The sequence below is a fragment of the Castanea sativa genome, chromosome 2 (genome assembly GCF_040712315.1).
Source record: "Castanea sativa cultivar Marrone di Chiusa Pesio chromosome 2, ASM4071231v1".
NCBI classification, from domain to species: Eukaryota; Viridiplantae; Streptophyta; class Magnoliopsida; order Fagales; family Fagaceae; genus Castanea; species Castanea sativa.
In genome coordinates, this window is record NC_134014.1 from 28,185,245 (window position 1) to 28,202,571 (window position 17,327).

Sequence of the window (17,327 nt, forward strand, 5' to 3'; positions counted from 1 at the left end):
CTGTCTGTTGGATTTGGTTTGGGTTGCTACTTGCCGCTCGTAATGAACTTTTCAAACATTGGATATGATATAGAAAATAGAAGAGACCAAGTTAGAATTTGGTTGCCATTTACCATTCAATATCTAACATTTTCGTTAGTTGTCACTGTGCAAAAGAATGTAGGAAACTAGCAACTCCAGTTTTATTAACTCGAGATCTAAGAAAAACTCGAGTTTTTAAAACTCGATTTGCGGTTTTCGTCAATACCATTATGTGGACAAATTTTCCACTTGTAGCCACGTAGAAATCGAGTTTATAAGACTCGATATCTACACACGCGCACCTTCAAACCCCTCGTTGAAACAATCATACTCTCTCAACCTCACTCAAACACTCACACTCTCTCAATCTCTCAAATGCTCTCTCCGAAACACTCTCACTCAAAATTCAAACGCTCTCACTCAAACACCCAAACCAGTCACCCTCAACCCCTCGGCGTTCAACAGAAATCACCCTCACCCTCAAACGGTCTCCTCTTTCCTCACAACCGGCTTCAGGCGATCCTTCAAAATCCCTTTTGTCCCTACCAACGGAAGTTTGCAGGTATGTTTTTGAGCTTTTTAAATAATTATTCCATCTGGGTTTTGCCAAGTGTTTGTGTTTGATAATGTCTGTTGTTAGTGCTTTAGTTTTTCTTGTTAGTGTAAGATTTACTTGTTGTACGATTTGGGTTGCTGGCATATTCATCAAAAGAGATGCTGAGTCAGATGAAGAACGCGGATTAAGAATATGGAATGGAGTAGAAAGGTTGTCTTTGTGGGATTATAGTATAGATGATTTGACCAATATTTTAGAACCCAACACAGTTGGTTTTCTGCCGACGATCTATAAACTGCTATAATAGGACTTGCAGTCATTCTCCAGAAAATAAACGGGTCGAGAAAATCATTGGCATGAAGCACCAAAGACTAATGCTTTCAAGTGTAGAACTAATTCCATACTGTATAAAAAAATTCCCTACTTTCAAGTGATATGGATGCAAATTTTTTCACAAAAATTTCACAAATGCTGAAATTTTTTTTGTCTTTAGTATTGTTGTTACTTTTATGGTACACCCATCACAACTTGCCATCTTAGAAGCTGTGAAATTTGTTTTGTCATTAGACTTGCTCATTCTGTATCATCTCAACCAATTTCAAGAGCTCACAAATGCCAAACCTTTGCCTCAAAGATTCCATTTTTTTTTTCAATAGATTTAGAATTTGTGCATTTCCCATCTCCATCCCAACCAGAAATAAATATTGAACTGAACCAAAAACAGAACTCCCACTACTAAGCTAATGCCCAACCTTATTTTGTTCTATGGAAAATTTAAAGAAAAAAAATTGTGAATTATTTTGTGCTTTTGAGTTTTGATACCTTATGAGGACATCACTTTGTTTTGCATCAATATCAAAGTGACTACCCTGCAAGCAAATAAGAGATGCTATAAGCCATATAGAACATGTTTTAGGAAGCACCAATTTATATGAAACTTATGGGGAAAAAATCATAGAAAATGCACATATGGCAGCTTGATTTTCAAGTCTAGCACTTTGCTCTGAAAACATTTCATTTCAGAAATGTGACTGTAATGATCTTAAGTTAATTTCATCTTGGGCATCTAGAAACAAATGGTAAGACGACCATTCTTGGTCAACTTATTTCCAAGATATGATAGTGATACTATAAGCATTGTCTATAATTTTATAACACATTTAGCATCTTCAACCTGCCCAAATTGACATTAAAAATATTAAAATGACATTAAAACTCAACTTCCCCCTATCCACAAAATCAAATTGGTGTATTTGTATCAATTATATGAAAATTTCTTAGTATACTAGGCAAGATAATTCTAACTACTCTTTAAGTTTAACAGACAACATCTGTTAGACTATCACACTGCTGTCTTCAGAAGATTAAACAAATCTCTTTGGATTTAAACTTTACCTTAACAATTTGACAATCACCTTAATCTATTCAGTTCATCATGTTGAGCTTGGTTTCCCGGTATACAGATGGGTGCATTGGTGTCATAAAACAGAGTTTGAGTTTCAAGTGCATCATAACATCAAAACACATTTCAATTATAAGTATCCAAAAACTCTTGTTTTAGCATTCCCATTTAAATCATTCCTCCCTTTGTCCCAACTAGTTTTTTCTGTATTCCATTTTGAGATGTTGCAATATATAGTCTTATTTTGAATGGGGATCTATCTCATGTTTAGTCACATTTCCTTGCATGTAGAATAGCATTCCTTTGCCCCCACACTATTAATGATCTCACAGTTGAGTATCTGAATGTTTGCAGTATGGAGCCTCGGATTGATGACGAGCCACAGATCTTGCACCCTGGTCCACTTGACGAGTCATTGTTGACGCGACAACGATATCATCGATCAGAGGACATTTGGAATGGCGAGGTGAAATATCTAGTTCTAACAATCGCTTTAATTTTTACGTTGTCTTTGACTTTTAGTTAGCAAGTTCTTTCAAAACACAATTTGTAGTTGTAACAACCGCTATAATTTTTATGGATTTTGCAGGACTCGGGCCCATTTACGTGCCGTGGTCGCACTAAGGAGATGGCAAGCATTCAGATGGGAGATAATCGGGTGATTGACATTATCAAGTTGCTAAGGCTGGAAGGATTGTTTAGGGCCCCTTCCAGAGAGATAGAGCATTGCCTTATTTCAGCCCTAGTTGAGCGATGGCGGCCGGAGACGCATACGTTCCATCTTCCACATGGTGAGATGTCAATCACCCTACAAGATGTGGAGGTCATTTTCGGACTTCCTATAGATGGTGAGGTCTTGGTTGGGCCGACTGCTGTGGTGGATGGGGATTGGCGAGATCTGTGCATGGAGTTGCTTGGTTTTACTCCGGCGAATGACAACAAAACTTTGGTGGGGCAAAGAATTCTCATCAGCCGCCTTGTTCACGCCATTGCAGTGCCACTGCCTCATGACGCAACGGAGATGCAGATACACCAATATGCTCGGTGCTATATTTTAGCGCTGCTAGAGGATAAGCTTTTCATGGACAAGTCGAGAGATAGGGTGCATTTGATGTTCTTGGCGTTCCTGCATGACCTTCGTGATCTGCCACAGTATAGTTAGGGTAGTGGTTGCTTGACCTGGTTGTACAGAGAGTTGTGTCGGGCAAGCGAGAAAGGGGCATCGCAGATTGGTGGGGCGTGCACATTGGTCTAGTATTGGGCATGGGCAAGGTTGCCATTCTTGTGCTCGAGGATAGAGCCCCCACCTGGATGTGATTATGGCCCATGGCCATATGCTCCACTTGCATTTAAGTAAGTATTTTTCTAATATTGTGTGTGCAATGTACTCTTCTTAGTAACTATAACATGGGTATTATCTTATCTTAGGTTATTCGCTTCTAACTGTAGGTGAATGCGGGTGCCAAGCTCGAAGAGTAGGCCATCCGGCATGGCCTTGATCCACTATCGCGAGCAATTAATTAGAATTCAGCCGGACCAAGTATGGCAAACAAAAATTCTGTTTGGTTATGTTAATTTTCCTTAAGAATATGATTGTTTCATCCTTTAACACATCTTCTGTTTTAATTTTTGTTTTTCCCTTTATCTATGTATTCTCCCTTGTTTTAATAAACTTGATGTTATAATAATTGTTTTTTGTTTCTATTGTAGATTGTGTGGCAGCCATACGAGACAGACTTCGGCCACCTTCCTGACTTTTGCGTTGCAGGGAGGGATACATGGACGGCAAGGGTGCCACTTGTGTGTTTTTGCATAGTAGAGATACACCACCCAGATCGTGTCCTTCGTCAGTTTGGGTTGGTGCAAGAGCGGCCCGACCATGTTGTGTACGATGAAAGACTGCATAAAATAGACTTGCGTGGGAAGGTGGAGAAGAATTGGAGGGAGGAGCATGGACCGTATATCCTTACATGGGATATGAGACAACAACGACTTTGCCATGCACCTCCTCAGACTGGTGAGATGCCTCGCGATCATGACTATTACTGCTGGTACCGTCCAGTCACTCGAAAGTATGTCGACCGCAACAGCGCAAAATTAGATATATCGGTAATGTGTTCTAATTAGATATATCTTAGTTGAGTATTTGGGTAGATTAATAAGTAATATATTATCCATTCTACAATTGATACGTAAATGTCTCAAATCTAATTGTACTGGTTCTTTCTCTGTTTCAGATTGAAAGCCATTTAGCGCTGTTGGAAATGCTTCCTGTAGGCAGCCGAGCCCACAACCATGTCCGACGCGTCCTAAATGATCTGGCTAGGCTTGGTGGTGGTCCTGCACCAAATGGAGAGGCAAACAATGGGCATGAGACTGAATCAGCAGCTATTGCAACCCCAAGCACAAGCGTAGCACCTATACGTACACCGACCCGTACTACTGCAGCTAGGGGCCGTGGTGGGCCTGCTACAGCAAGCCCAAGCACAAGTGCAACTAGGGGCCATGGTCGGCCTGCTACAGCAAGCCGAAGGACAAGTGCAGCTAGGGGCCGTGGTCGGTGTGCAACAACCGCTCGGGTTGTAAGTAGTCTTGAGATACCTGCACCCATCCTGCACGCATCTCTCCAGCCCGAGGTCCCTCCACCCATGGTAGATGCATCTCCTTAGCCCGAGGTCCCTTCACCCACCCGACCTTCGCAGCCCAGTTTCGATCTCGGTATTCATTCTCAGTTGACCCCTCCTATGCACCCCGAGACACCCTCAAACCCATCCACCAGCTCTAGTGCACCCAGTTTTCCCATAGACCCACCCCGTACTGAACCCATGACAATGATCCCCACTCCTGCCCTGTACACAGAGCATCATTACCCACCTACCTCATCCTTATCTGACCCTCTAGGACTTCCAGTTGGGATTGACACTCTACAACTAGATACTGATGTACCGGACGAGCATCCCCCTCATCAGCCCTCACCCCCACGAGGTAGACCGCAACGTGCTAGAAGAGCTCCCACTTGTGGGACAGGTGGACACAAAATAGGACACAAAGGCAGCTCTATGGTACGATACCATTAATTACGATGTATAGGCCTATTTTGCAGTTCACACACCTTATCATTTCACCAAATATTGATTCTATGCATCTAATGTCTTTGCAGCACGATGATGAGCCTAAGGATAATGCCCCGCAGCCTCCTCCCCCGCCCAAACATTACACGAGGGTTAAAAAACGCAAAATTGGTGAACCTTGAAAAAGAGGTTTGTTACAGAGGTAATGTCTAAGTCTCGGGATGTAAAGCAGTAAATTGGCAGGAACTCCTACTGGTCAATCAAAGTCTCGGGATGTAAACCATGAAGTTTTAATGCTTTCTTTTCCTGCAATTGGTGGACAGGCTCTTGAACCCTTAGCACAGCTGATGGAGACTGCCTATATTGGTAGATTAGGTACTATCTGTTACTGATATATGATTCCTTCCTTCTGTTAATTTTTAATTTTAACACCTTCTTGGTAATATTTTGAGCCCCTTTCATTGGTTTAAATTTATTATAAAATAATAATGTCCTCTTTATGGTATAGGAAATCATGATCATGATGTGTGTTTAGTGGTCATTGGCTGGTTTTGTTCTTCTAAAACTAAAGTTATGTGAAGTAGGTGCTTTCCCTTGCTTTAGATAGTGTGGAGTCAATAGAAAACCATTGCTGCGTCTTTGATAATCAATATTTAGCTACTGTCGGGTTGGTTTTATAGTCCTAGAACTAAAGTTGTGAGAATGTTTGTGCTTTCGGCTGACTTAGTTAATGTGGCATTTAAGGCAATAGAAAACCATGGACGCATCTCATGATGTAGTAGTGAACAAGGAAGAAACTGATCTTTTCTAGTCTTATTTTATAGTATTTATGAGATATTAAAAAATAAAAAATTTGTATTTCATCTTTGTCTGATGTTGTCCTATGGTGCTTCCTACTTATTAGTTATTGCCTTTATTTTTTGAGTTTACACTTTATCAAGATCCTGTGGTTTTGTTTTTTTTTTTCATTTCTTGTACACTGCTTCCTACAAACTAATGTATTGTCCCATATGCAGGCATTGGAATTCTATCAGCAGTATTTTTGTTTCCCATTCTTATGTATTATTTTCAATTGGGTGCAACTGGAGCAGCAATATCCACTGTCTTGTCTCCGTATGTGCTTTTTGGATGACTTTCTTCCTCTATACCTATCTCTTTGGCTTTATTTAACCATAATTCATGGTATAAAATATTAATGCTTCAGGTATATTGTTGCCTTCTTACTGATCTGGCATCTAAACAAGAGAGCTGTATTACTGCCTCCAAAGCTGGGATCACTTCAGTCTGGTGGATATTTAAAATCTGGTAAGCTCTTAAATTTTTTCACTTTGTCAGTGCCAACTCTCTTGATTTTTATATTTATTTTTGTTTTCCCCACTTTTCTTACTGATCTGATAATCTCATTTGCTATTGCTTTTGCTGATGGAGCAGTACATTTGTTTTTATTTTTAGCTTGTTAATTACCAACACAACGAATGGGTGAACCTCATCCTTTCATTTGAGTTATGGCTTGTTGGCTACATTGGTTTTATTTTTAGCTTGTTAGTTACCAACAGAAGCAATGGGTCTTCAACCCTTTACCTCATCCTTTCATTTGAGTTGTAGCTTGTTGGCTACATTTTATTTTAATGCTGCTTCTAAATGTATGACTATTTTTTATTCTGATAATGATTGATATAGATGCCAGATCATTTCGTCTAATTCAGATGTATTTTAATGCTTACCAATGACGGGTTGCTGTAGGTGGTTTTCTTCTTGGAAGAACTCTTGCTGTTCTTATTTGCATGACATTGGGGACATCAATGGCTGCTCGTGAAGGTCCAGTTGCTATGGCTGCTCATCAGATATGTATTCAAGTATGGTTGGTTGTATCCCTCCTTACGGATGCACTGGCTGCATCTTGTCAGGTATTTAATAATTTATTTTAGTTATTTTCTTATATAATGCCATAACATACTTATTTATATTCCCCATGCTATGACCCCATTTATTTTTATTATGGTTGGAATCATTAATTTTGGTGCGAGCTTCATGGATTGGAAGTGATTAAAATCAACAAATACAGAAACTATATGAGAAGATTTAGTTTGCTTATCATAGAGCTCCCCCACATTTTGTTATCAGGACTAACCCACAGAAAAGTTTGTGTTTTTATTGACTTCCAAATTGTCATCTATTTGTAGGCCCTGATTGCAAGTTCTTTCTCTAAAGGTGATTATCAGTTTGTGAAAGACATTACAGATTATGTTTTAAAGGTAAGCTTATTGTGTATGATTCTCCATTGTGTTCTATGTGTCTAATGCACATCTTTAGTTGAGTTGATCTGTTTGAAATTGATGTGCATGTTTTTTCCAGATAGGATTGTTCACTGGAGTTTTCTTGTCTGCGGTTCTAGGTGTATCTTTTGGTTCGTTGGCCACTGTGTTTACAAAGGATGCTGAAGTATTGGAAATTGTTAGAACTGGGGTACTGGTATGTAGCACACTAACAATGGATGATTTGTTTGATTTTTGTATAGCTTTACAAGTTTACACAAATGTCGGTGCCCTTGCATATTTCTTATGAATTCAAAATTTTTTCATAGTTTGTCAGTGCTAGTCAACCTTTGAATGCCCTGGCTTTTATTTTTGATGGCCTCCATTATGGTGTTTCAGACTTCCCATATGCAGCTTACTCTATGGTAAACCTTACCATTGCAAAGTAAAAATTTCTTTGAGATGTCCTTAATTGGTTGTGCTTATTGCTTGTTTTTGACATTTTTTGATGGATTTATAGATGATATCGGGGGCAATATGTTCAACCTTTTTGCTCTATGCTCCTTCAATTTTGGGCCTTCCTGGGGTTTGGTTGGGCTTAACTATCTTTATGGGCTTACGGACGGTGGCAGGATTTGCGAGGTAAACTTTACAATATTATGAGAGTATGGTGAATTTTTGAACTATTTTTTTAATAGAAGAAGACAATAGTTGAATAGAACAAATAATTTTTAGTAGAAATTAATTTTTCCATACATAATAACCAAAATGTGGAAGAGCAAGCTCGAGAAATGGCCTTAGCCTCAATTGTGTCGAAGGCCAAAGCTTCTAAAGGTCCATTGGTTGCTGGAACCCTTGCTGAAACCATCGCAGCAACATCTCGCTAGGGAAACCAACCAAGTAGTGAAGATGTTCAGAAATTGATTAAAGATTCAGTTTTGACTAGACATGCTTCGTTAGTCAAATACCTTCAGAACAAACTATCTATTGTAAGTTACTAAGAGACAAAATCAAATTTCTTATACAAAATTTTAGGACAGAAAAACCTTCTGCTTTGGTATCTGGACACATAAAATGCAAAACCATATCCAAGCTCTGATTTATATCTAACTTCAAATGGTCCTAGGCAAAAGGAAGGCTCAAAAGGGCTGAGAATGCTTGTGGTCCTAAGTTCAAACCTTGTCTTAACTCTATCTCCCATTTAAAAATGTTAAAATCCCACATGTTGAACCCCACTTATCATAAGTTATAAACTTTTGAGTTAGGGGAGACACTTCATGTATGTATTTTGCATACACAAAATTCTTCTAAAATATTGCACAAGAATTACAATTGGACAATAAGAGATTGAGCAAAAAAGGTTGAAAAGAAAGAGAATCAATAAAGTCTACTTCTGTATTGCAATGGTTGTCTTGTGTAAGTGGTGGTGGTGGTGGTGTTGGCAGAGCAGGGAGCTATCCATATGAGAACGCTGTGATGATGACAAGAGACCCCAAGCCCAGGTTAAGGTGGACGGCTGATCTGCACGAACGATTTGTTGATGCTGTCACTAAACTTGGTGGCCCTGACAGTATGTTTTTTTCCCTTTTTATTTATTTATGTTTAATGTTCTTAAATTTGGAGCAGTGGTAAATTGGTTAAGCAGACCATAGGAACGTATTGATCTTCTAAATTATAGCAATAGTTTTGGATTTGCAGGTGTTTGAGATGCCATTGATTTTGTTGTGTTTGACAAAAATTATCGAAATTATCCAATTCCTTCTTCAATTCATCGAAATATGTTTCAATGGAGAATCTAGACTTATTTTAAACATTGTGCTGGAATCATTTTTTTCTCTTTTTTTTTAAAGCTTACTAAATAAGGATACGGTTCGTGTTTAATTAGTGCCTTTTATTGTAATGGACACATGCACGTTCGAATCATGTTGTATTTGATGCAAAATAGTACTGGACACAAATTTCACCCAATAAATAATTAGTTGACTTACATGAACAAGGTGTGACAAGTAATTTTTATTTTTGGGAAAAATCATGTAGTGAGATGTAATTATCATTTACTTGAATTGAGTTGTGAGAAAGAACCACTTGTTGTCTCCAACATTCAACTTGTTGGGTGCATTCTTTGAAAAATCATTAGGTATCAATTTTACAATAACATGATATTCTTTCATCATACACAAATGGGGATCCTATCATAAATTTCATTAATGAAATCTACTATTATGTGAGAAAATGAAGTGTCATTCTGTTGTACTCATGACTGAATAATTAACTCTTATTATTGCTGCATACAAGCTAGTTCACAACCTTTCACAACTTAGAAGTGAATTAACCAACCCAATTCTCATGCAGTTAACTTATCAAAAACTGGCAATTTACTTTTGCACTTTCGGTTAGAAAATCGATTGCATAGTCTCATTTCACTGTGCAAAAATGAGGTTTTAGCACTTTCTATATTTGCTCGATAATTTAGAGAGCATTTTTTTACCCTCTTGTTCTTGTTCTTTTTTCGTTTTTTGATATTTTCAGAAGCAACTCCCAAGTCTATATTGAGGCTGATGGGCTTGAAGGGCTTGACATTGTACCATCTGAAGAGCCATTTGCAGGTAATTATAAAATCTTCTTCTCTCCTAATGACCCACTTGCTCTATATTTGTAGTCCAATGAGCAAAATGAGTAAAAATAGGAAAAATAGAATTTGCTTCATCTAATCTCATTTGCATTTTGATTTGTGGTACACGAATGTAACATTAGGATGTAAATCAATATGCAGAAGTACAGTCTTAAGTTTTTTAACATGTTATCTTTGTTAGTTTAAAGACTGGACTTTAAGAAGTACAATGGCCTGAAGCTGTTAGGGGAATAGTAGCACGATGCCTTGCCTGCTGCCCCATCCTTCCTTGCTTCAATAGGCATACTCACAAGAAGATCCTTGACTTGCCACTGGTTTCATGTTCTACTTCTGTAGAGACGGCCCTTTGATTGTTCATGAATGAACATGATTATAGGTGTTATACTTTAAGTCTTTTTAGAGTACCCATTATGGTACATTCAGTGCTCATTGACTAACTCTGTGAAAGATATTTGAAATGAACATTATACATTGAAAAACCTCATGTGTTGTGAGTTTCCTACTTGCCGAATGGCCGATGCACTGGCAACTTTAACTGTTCAATTTTTAAATAAGAACCTTGTTGGTCTGAAGCTGATGTAGGTTGATTTTGTTTAATTTGATACTTGATGAAAACCAAAGTGCTTTAGCTTTGACATTTTTGTGTGCTATAATCATAGTTGGTTGTGTGTTATGTACTGTCATTAAGTTTAGATTAGACCATTGAAAGGATTTACAATCTTTACTATTTTAATCGATTAATGATCAGGACATGTGACTTCTTGAGGTAAACATAATATCACTTAATGGACCATTCTAAGCATTATCATGTGTTTCATGATGACTTACCTCTATAGCTAGGAGCTATTGGGATGCTTCTATGTTTTGGTTTCATTTTTCTGTTACAGCTGGTTTATGATCATAATGGTTTATTATTATTTTTTAAATGTCTAAAATTAAACAGGGTTCAGGCCTTGATCTTGTCACCAACAAGAGAATTGGCATCTCAGACAGAGAATGTGATATTGGCAATGGGTAATTTCATAAGTATTAAAGTACATGCATGCATTGGAGGCAAGAGTGTGGGTGATGATATCAGAAAGCTAGAATTAGGCCATCAGGTGGTGTCTGGAACTCCAGGCAGAGTTTGTGACATGATCAAAAGGAGAACACTGAAAACTACACACATCAAATTGTTAATTGTTGTAAGTTTATGTTTTGTGATCCCTAACCTTACTCTTTTAACTCCTCTCTCTCTCTCTCTCTCTCTCTCTCTCTCTCTCTCTCTCAGTAAATTCTCTCTTTTATTAATCTCGAGTTTTTAGTGTTCTGTGTGTGTGTGTAAGCTTGGTAGGGATTAATTTTTAATTTTTGTGATGCTCCAACAAGATGAATCTGATGAGATGTTGAGCAGAGGGTTCAAGGATCAGATTTATGACATATACAGATATCTCCCACCAGTGCTTCAGGTTCTCTCTCTCTCTCTCTCTCTCTCTCCCCACCATAAAAAGGGGAAAGGAACAAAATAAAAATTCTACCTAGCTAATTAAGTTTGTCCTGCGATGGAACCACATGTTGATTTGCTGTTGTCATTGGTTGAATAGTTATGGGTTGCTTTTTGTAACAAGTCCTGTAATTTTAGCTATTGTTAGTGACATTACCAAAATAAAAATTAGTTGGTGTATGTCAAGTTGTTTCAACACCACAACTGATGCTCAATCCCTAGATTTTCAGCACATTGTGAGGATTTTGTTGGTTATGGTGTGATGTGAATCAGGTTCAGTAATTGCTAGGTTTAGTTTAGAATAATAGTCATTTTGGTGGGCAAATGAGCTCTAGCTCTAATGGCTTTTCCTACCTACATAAAGAATCGGGTGGAGAGTGAGGTTGTGGTTTAAGTCATGGGCTGCATGTATAACTTACCAATAAAAAATAAATGAAATTTTGATAGTAAGTAACGGATTATCATGTCCGCTCTAGAATTTTAAAAACTAGCTAAAATGAAATATAACTAATGAAATCATGTGTAGGTTTCCTTAACAATTACATATGTTTTAAGCAATTGCATTATAGATGAAGGAAATCATTCTCTGAAAGATACTTTAAAATCTGTAGAAAATTCTGTGTTCAGATTGATAAATTTAATTGACAGATCACATAGCTTCATGTAGGCTGTTTTGGAATGAACTAGGACTCCAACTTCCTCTCTTTTGGGGGGAAAAAGGGGAATTAAAATAGTTTGACAAGTAAAGTAAGTTGGAATCTTACTCAAAGCTACATCAACATGTAAATGATGATCAGACATATGGGCCATGACAACAGCACATGCCAGTGAATCTGGCACTAAACTAAAGGAAATGTCCATGAATTAATAGGATTTCAGAAAACACGAGTAAAGCCTGTGGGAAATCAACTTAGCAATAATAAAGTGAGGCTTTAATGAAATATTTTTTGATAGTTAAGGATCTAATAAAAAAAATTACATGGCTAGAAAACCTTACAACTGCATAATGCATTATTCCTTTTGGCATCAAGTGTACACTTGGTCTTTCTTATTTGAAGTTGATTCATTGTTTCCAATCATTTCGAAGATTTTCCTATGTTCCATTGCCAGTGTTCTTTTACAACATAAGTGTTGCTGTAAATTTCTCTTTAATCTATGTTGATGACTTGCTTCTGCAATTTGTGGTGCCTACACTATTAGGAACAAAGTAATAGTTTGTTGTCTCCTGTTATAATATCATGCAAGGTTCTGCAGAGACTGGCGATTGTTGGTACTGAAATTGATAAGTTGTTGTAGGTTTGCTTGATTTCTGCTACCCTTCCTCATGAAATTTTGGAGATGACAAACAAGTTTATGACAGATCCTATACGGATACTTGTGAAACGTGATGAATTAACTCTGGAGGTAAGTAATGTTTGTATGTTGTTTCAGCTACCTTGGATGTAGATCTGAATGCAAGTTTTTATGTCATTGTAAATCTATAGTTTGATACTGGTTTTCTTTTCATCTTTTTATGATGATAGGGCATCAAACAATTTTTTGATACCCTGGAAAGGGAAGAGTGGATCACCCAAGCTGTCATATTCTGCAACACAAAGAGAAAGGTAGTGCTATCTTGCCTAATATTGAGAATATAATGAAGAAAGCTTTCAAGCATCAGTCTATTGTTAGGTTCATAGTTTACCAAGTAATATTCTTGGCCATATGGGTTTATGCAAGTTCAATAGTTAACATGAACACCAGTGAAGTAAAATAGAGACAAAGGAAAAGTTTTGGTATTGTCTTTTGTTTTCCACCATCTCAGCTGGACTGGGTACTTATCTGTTAAGCTTCAATTTCAGTTTCAGGACACATTAAATTCAATATGTTCCTGTATACGCCGCAATAGAAATTATCGTTAGACTAAAACCTCTTTTAAGAATTTCAATTACAGCATAAGATGATACATAATTCATTTTTGACAACAATTCCATAATTCATTGTCTCTGAAAATGGCTATTTGACGTTTGCAGGGTGTTGCAATAAAATTTGTCAAAAGGGATGATATTAAAATCCTACGAGACATTAAGCAGTACTACAGTATTCAGATTGTGCAAAATGCCTATAAATGTTGCTGATCTAATATAAGTTTTGCTGGCCATCTTGTGTGTTGATGCATCACAGTTGTGCGGTTGACGTAATTTTTAGTTTTGCTGGTAGAGGGTGAGATGAATGTGTCTTGTACATCTTATTATAACAGCCAAAAACCACCTAAACTAGTTGATGTTTTTGAACAGTGATAGTATCTCTGCATGTGCCCTGTGTTGAGTACCTTTGCAACTTGTTTAAGCCTCTGGGCTGGCTCCTTTAATTGATTCAACAGAGAACTTATTTTTTTTCCCATCTGATTTGTGTAATATAAACCAAAACACATCAACTATTACAAGTCCACAGCCATTCAAATTGAGGGATGCAATTAGAACGATTTTTATTAATATTTTTAAGGACATTCGAAGAAAAAGGGAAGTGGATGAGGTACATATAATATAGGATTATATATAGGATCAGGTCTGAATTAATACATATCTTTATTTATATTCCTTTTTATTTATTTTTTTTTTAAATTTTTTTTATATAAAAAATCTGCACTTATTTAAGAAGGTAGGGAATAGGAGTGCATCTGATTGGTTCTTATGCTCATTCTGTGCTCGCGTTTGCCTTAGGGTAACCTCATCTTGCATCTGGCATGATATACTGATCTAGTTTAAATTTCATTTTGTGCTGCTACTTGCGGGGGGGTGATTTCATCTTGAGCCATATACATTTTCCTCTTGAGAGGGAGGATTCTTTGTAAATTCAAATTGGTTTTTTGGAGCAATTTTGAAGAACAGTGTACTAACAATGACTAATGCTACGGACGCTGTACTGGCTTCTTTTGTTGGTTAACTATTAAATGGAAAATTGTAAATGATTTGAGTTCAAAATATTGGTCTGAGATTTATCTGTGGATCTTTAACTTATAGAAAAGCATAATTGAATACTAGAAGAATAGAAATTCTAAGTTGAAGATGAAATCTATGAATATATCATATTGCTATTAGAAGTATAACGGATGGGTTGAACTGCTCGTGAGTGGGAGTGATTTAAACATTTCTTCCCACTTGGCATTCATGAAAGTTTTTTTTTTTGTTTTTTTTTTTGTTTTTATAATACGATAATCACAACAAATAGGAAAAGGGAATTGTGGTTCTCTTTATTGAATTACAAATTACAAGCCTCTTTTATGAATTTGTACTATAAAAAGTTTGCAGAAACTAATCCTACTATCCCGTTTGACAGTATAGTTTTAACACATTTTAACATATTTTAAATAACATTATCAAAACATTCAAATAACATATGGCATATTACTGTCTAAGTCAAACTCTCAATATTAATCAGAGCCATATTCAAAACTACTGCGACTTTGGAGTCGTAAAAATTCTCAGATGTAGCAAGTACTGTGTATTCATGGTGGGCAATACCAACTGTGTGATGTTTTTATTGAAGCAATTAAGACTTTGTCTGCTGGGAGTGATCCAAGGTTTGAGACTAACCGGAGTTAGAGAGAAATAATTGACTTTATCCATATGCTGATATGCATACCATTTGAGTTTAACTTTTTCATATAAATGTGTACATTATGTGAGTTTAGACCATAATTTTCACCAAGCACTTATAATTCTTGCAAACACTAATACAAGTACACCTTTTTATAACATACCAACAACGAACAGCAGGGAAAAAATGAGCAAGTGATTTCATATAAACTTAGCCAAAAGTAATGAACAATTCATCTTTAGATTTGCAAAAGGTGCACGTACAATAGGATCATTTGCCCTCACGATCAACAACACTTTGTATTGCACAAAACGTGTAGACATCAACAACAACGTTGAATGTTCGTAGGTAGAAATTTTTGGAAATCATCATTGCTTGAATCTGAGAAGTCTGAAATGTCACTTTCATCATCTAACGCAGTAATTTCATTAATAGACTTCATGGCTTGCTCTTGCGCCTTCCCCTTTAGATGCTTCCTAGCTTTTTGGACTGCATGAAAACGGTCTAGCCGCCTTTGCATTTGATTGTTCTCTTGTTCAAGGTGAGCAAGTATGTTGGCAGGTTCATCTCTAGGTAACTCGGCTGAGCGTGCCTTAGGAACTCGTAACCTGTGCCATCGACAATACACCTCCAACTCACACCTCTCGTATAGGGTTGACCACGGTGGTTCTGCTACGGTGAACTCCATTGCGGTGGTATCTGTACTTAGTTTTGTAGGTTTGCCGACTATGATGTGGCCAACGCTTCCAAGACTCTCGTACATGTATATTGGCATATTAACGAAATCTCTCTTCTTTCCAACCCATTTCCCTCCATAGTGGTCTGTGTATGTTTGTTGTTGTTGATCTGCTGGAACTTGTGATAATTCATTTGTTGAAGTAGATTGAAACTTGTTTCTATGTGTACGAGATGATGTTGAGGCGTTGCGACTCATAGCTTACTCAACCTACAAAGTTAGTGGTGTAGGAATAAGAAAAGAATTGTGGTACATTTATAACCTCATTCCACTGTGTATTCAATAATAAAATTTAACATATTCAGGCTTGTCATGTCAATACAGGCTGGAAAACCACGATACTGATAAGTTGTTCAAATGTTCCCAATGTCACAGTGAGATTCTCTTATTCTGGGCAGTTGCAGTGTACTGCCATGACTATTCAGCTGAACATTATTCATGTGAAGAGTGTGTAGCATGCTTGTGTTTCATCTGACATGAACTTGACAAGACAATACCGAGTTGGGTTAAATGCATCATAAACTTTTCAGGGGTCTTCTGCATCCTTGAAAACAGTGCATTGCAAAAGGATGCAGATCTGTGTATTGACGTGGGTGTGAATGATATGACTAGATAGGGTTCAACAGTGCCGAGCTATTGAGCTGCACATGTAGCACTGCGAACATCAGTGTAGCAATGGTGGACAGCTGACCCCCAAACTCGAGAATTTGTTTTAATAAATTTAGATTTCTAAGGGCTCTCAACCTAAATCTGTTGTCTCCAATTATATATGTAAGTGCACAAAGATGGATCGAAACTGACCAAAATGGACCAAAGTGGTCTGAATGGACCAAATTAGACCAACTAGAACTGAATGACTGAATAAGACCAAAAGTCAACCAAATAGGACCAAAGAAGATTTCAAGGACCGAATTAGGACCAATTTCAACTGAATGGACCAAATTGACCACATTGGACCGAATTAGACGTATTGGACCAGAGGAAACATGTTGTAGTAGAACTCGAGTTTTTGATACTCGATTTTCTAAGTAAAACTCGATAATATAAAACTCGAGTTCTGTGGTAATTTTTCTTAAACAAACTCGAGTCTCTAAAACTCGATTTTCACTGGGCAAATTTTTTTTCCCCAGCAGAAGCATGCTCTGTTTCAGGCAGAGAGCGTTGCTCTATTTCAGTGAATATTGCCCAGTGGAACTCGAGTCTCTAAAACTCGATTTTCACTGGGCAAATTTTTTTTTCCCAGCAGAAGCATGCTCTGTTTCAGGCAGAGAGCATTGCTCTGTTTCAGTGAATATTGCCCAGTGGAACTCGAGTCTCTAAAACTCAATTTTCACTGGACAAATTTTTTTTTTTCCCAGCAGAAGCATGCTCTATTTCAAGCAGAGTTTTACAATGTAAATGCACTCAAATCACAACAAAAGTCATTCTCAATATATCACCATTCTAAACATGTCCAACCACGCTTAATTTGCAATTCTAACCATACTACTCAAATCACAATCTTCATAGAGGTACATTGGATAGAGAATTACAAGTACATTCAACAAAAATCAAAAAGTTCACATAGAGCCAATACAACGTAGTCACTTTTC

The 17,327-nt window shown here is 37.3% G+C and overlaps 2 protein-coding genes across 2 annotated transcripts; both read left to right on the forward strand.

Annotated features, from left to right (window-relative positions):
- The first annotated feature begins 647 nt into the window (after positions 1-647).
- Positions 648-11,085, forward strand: LOC142625152 (uncharacterized). The gene is made up of 16 exons (XM_075798852.1): positions 648-787; positions 2,334-2,445; positions 2,569-2,637; positions 3,690-4,088; positions 4,217-4,443; positions 5,283-5,425; positions 6,067-6,163; positions 6,255-6,355; positions 6,794-6,957; positions 7,234-7,305; positions 7,406-7,522; positions 7,635-7,730; positions 7,826-7,947; positions 8,751-8,875; positions 9,835-9,911; positions 10,881-11,085. The coding sequence occupies exons 1-16, from the start codon at positions 648-650 to the stop codon at positions 10,953-10,955; spliced, it is 2,136 nt and encodes a 711-aa protein (XP_075654967.1). The 3' UTR covers positions 10,956-11,085.
- Positions 11,086-11,292: 207 nt separating this feature from the next.
- On the forward strand, positions 11,293-13,537 carry LOC142625153 (uncharacterized). Its single transcript, XM_075798853.1, has 4 exons — positions 11,293-11,385; positions 12,717-12,824; positions 12,944-13,024; positions 13,433-13,537. The coding sequence occupies exons 1-4, from the start codon at positions 11,293-11,295 to the stop codon at positions 13,535-13,537; spliced, it is 387 nt and encodes a 128-aa protein (XP_075654968.1).
- The last annotated feature ends 3,790 nt before the right edge of the window (positions 13,538-17,327 follow it).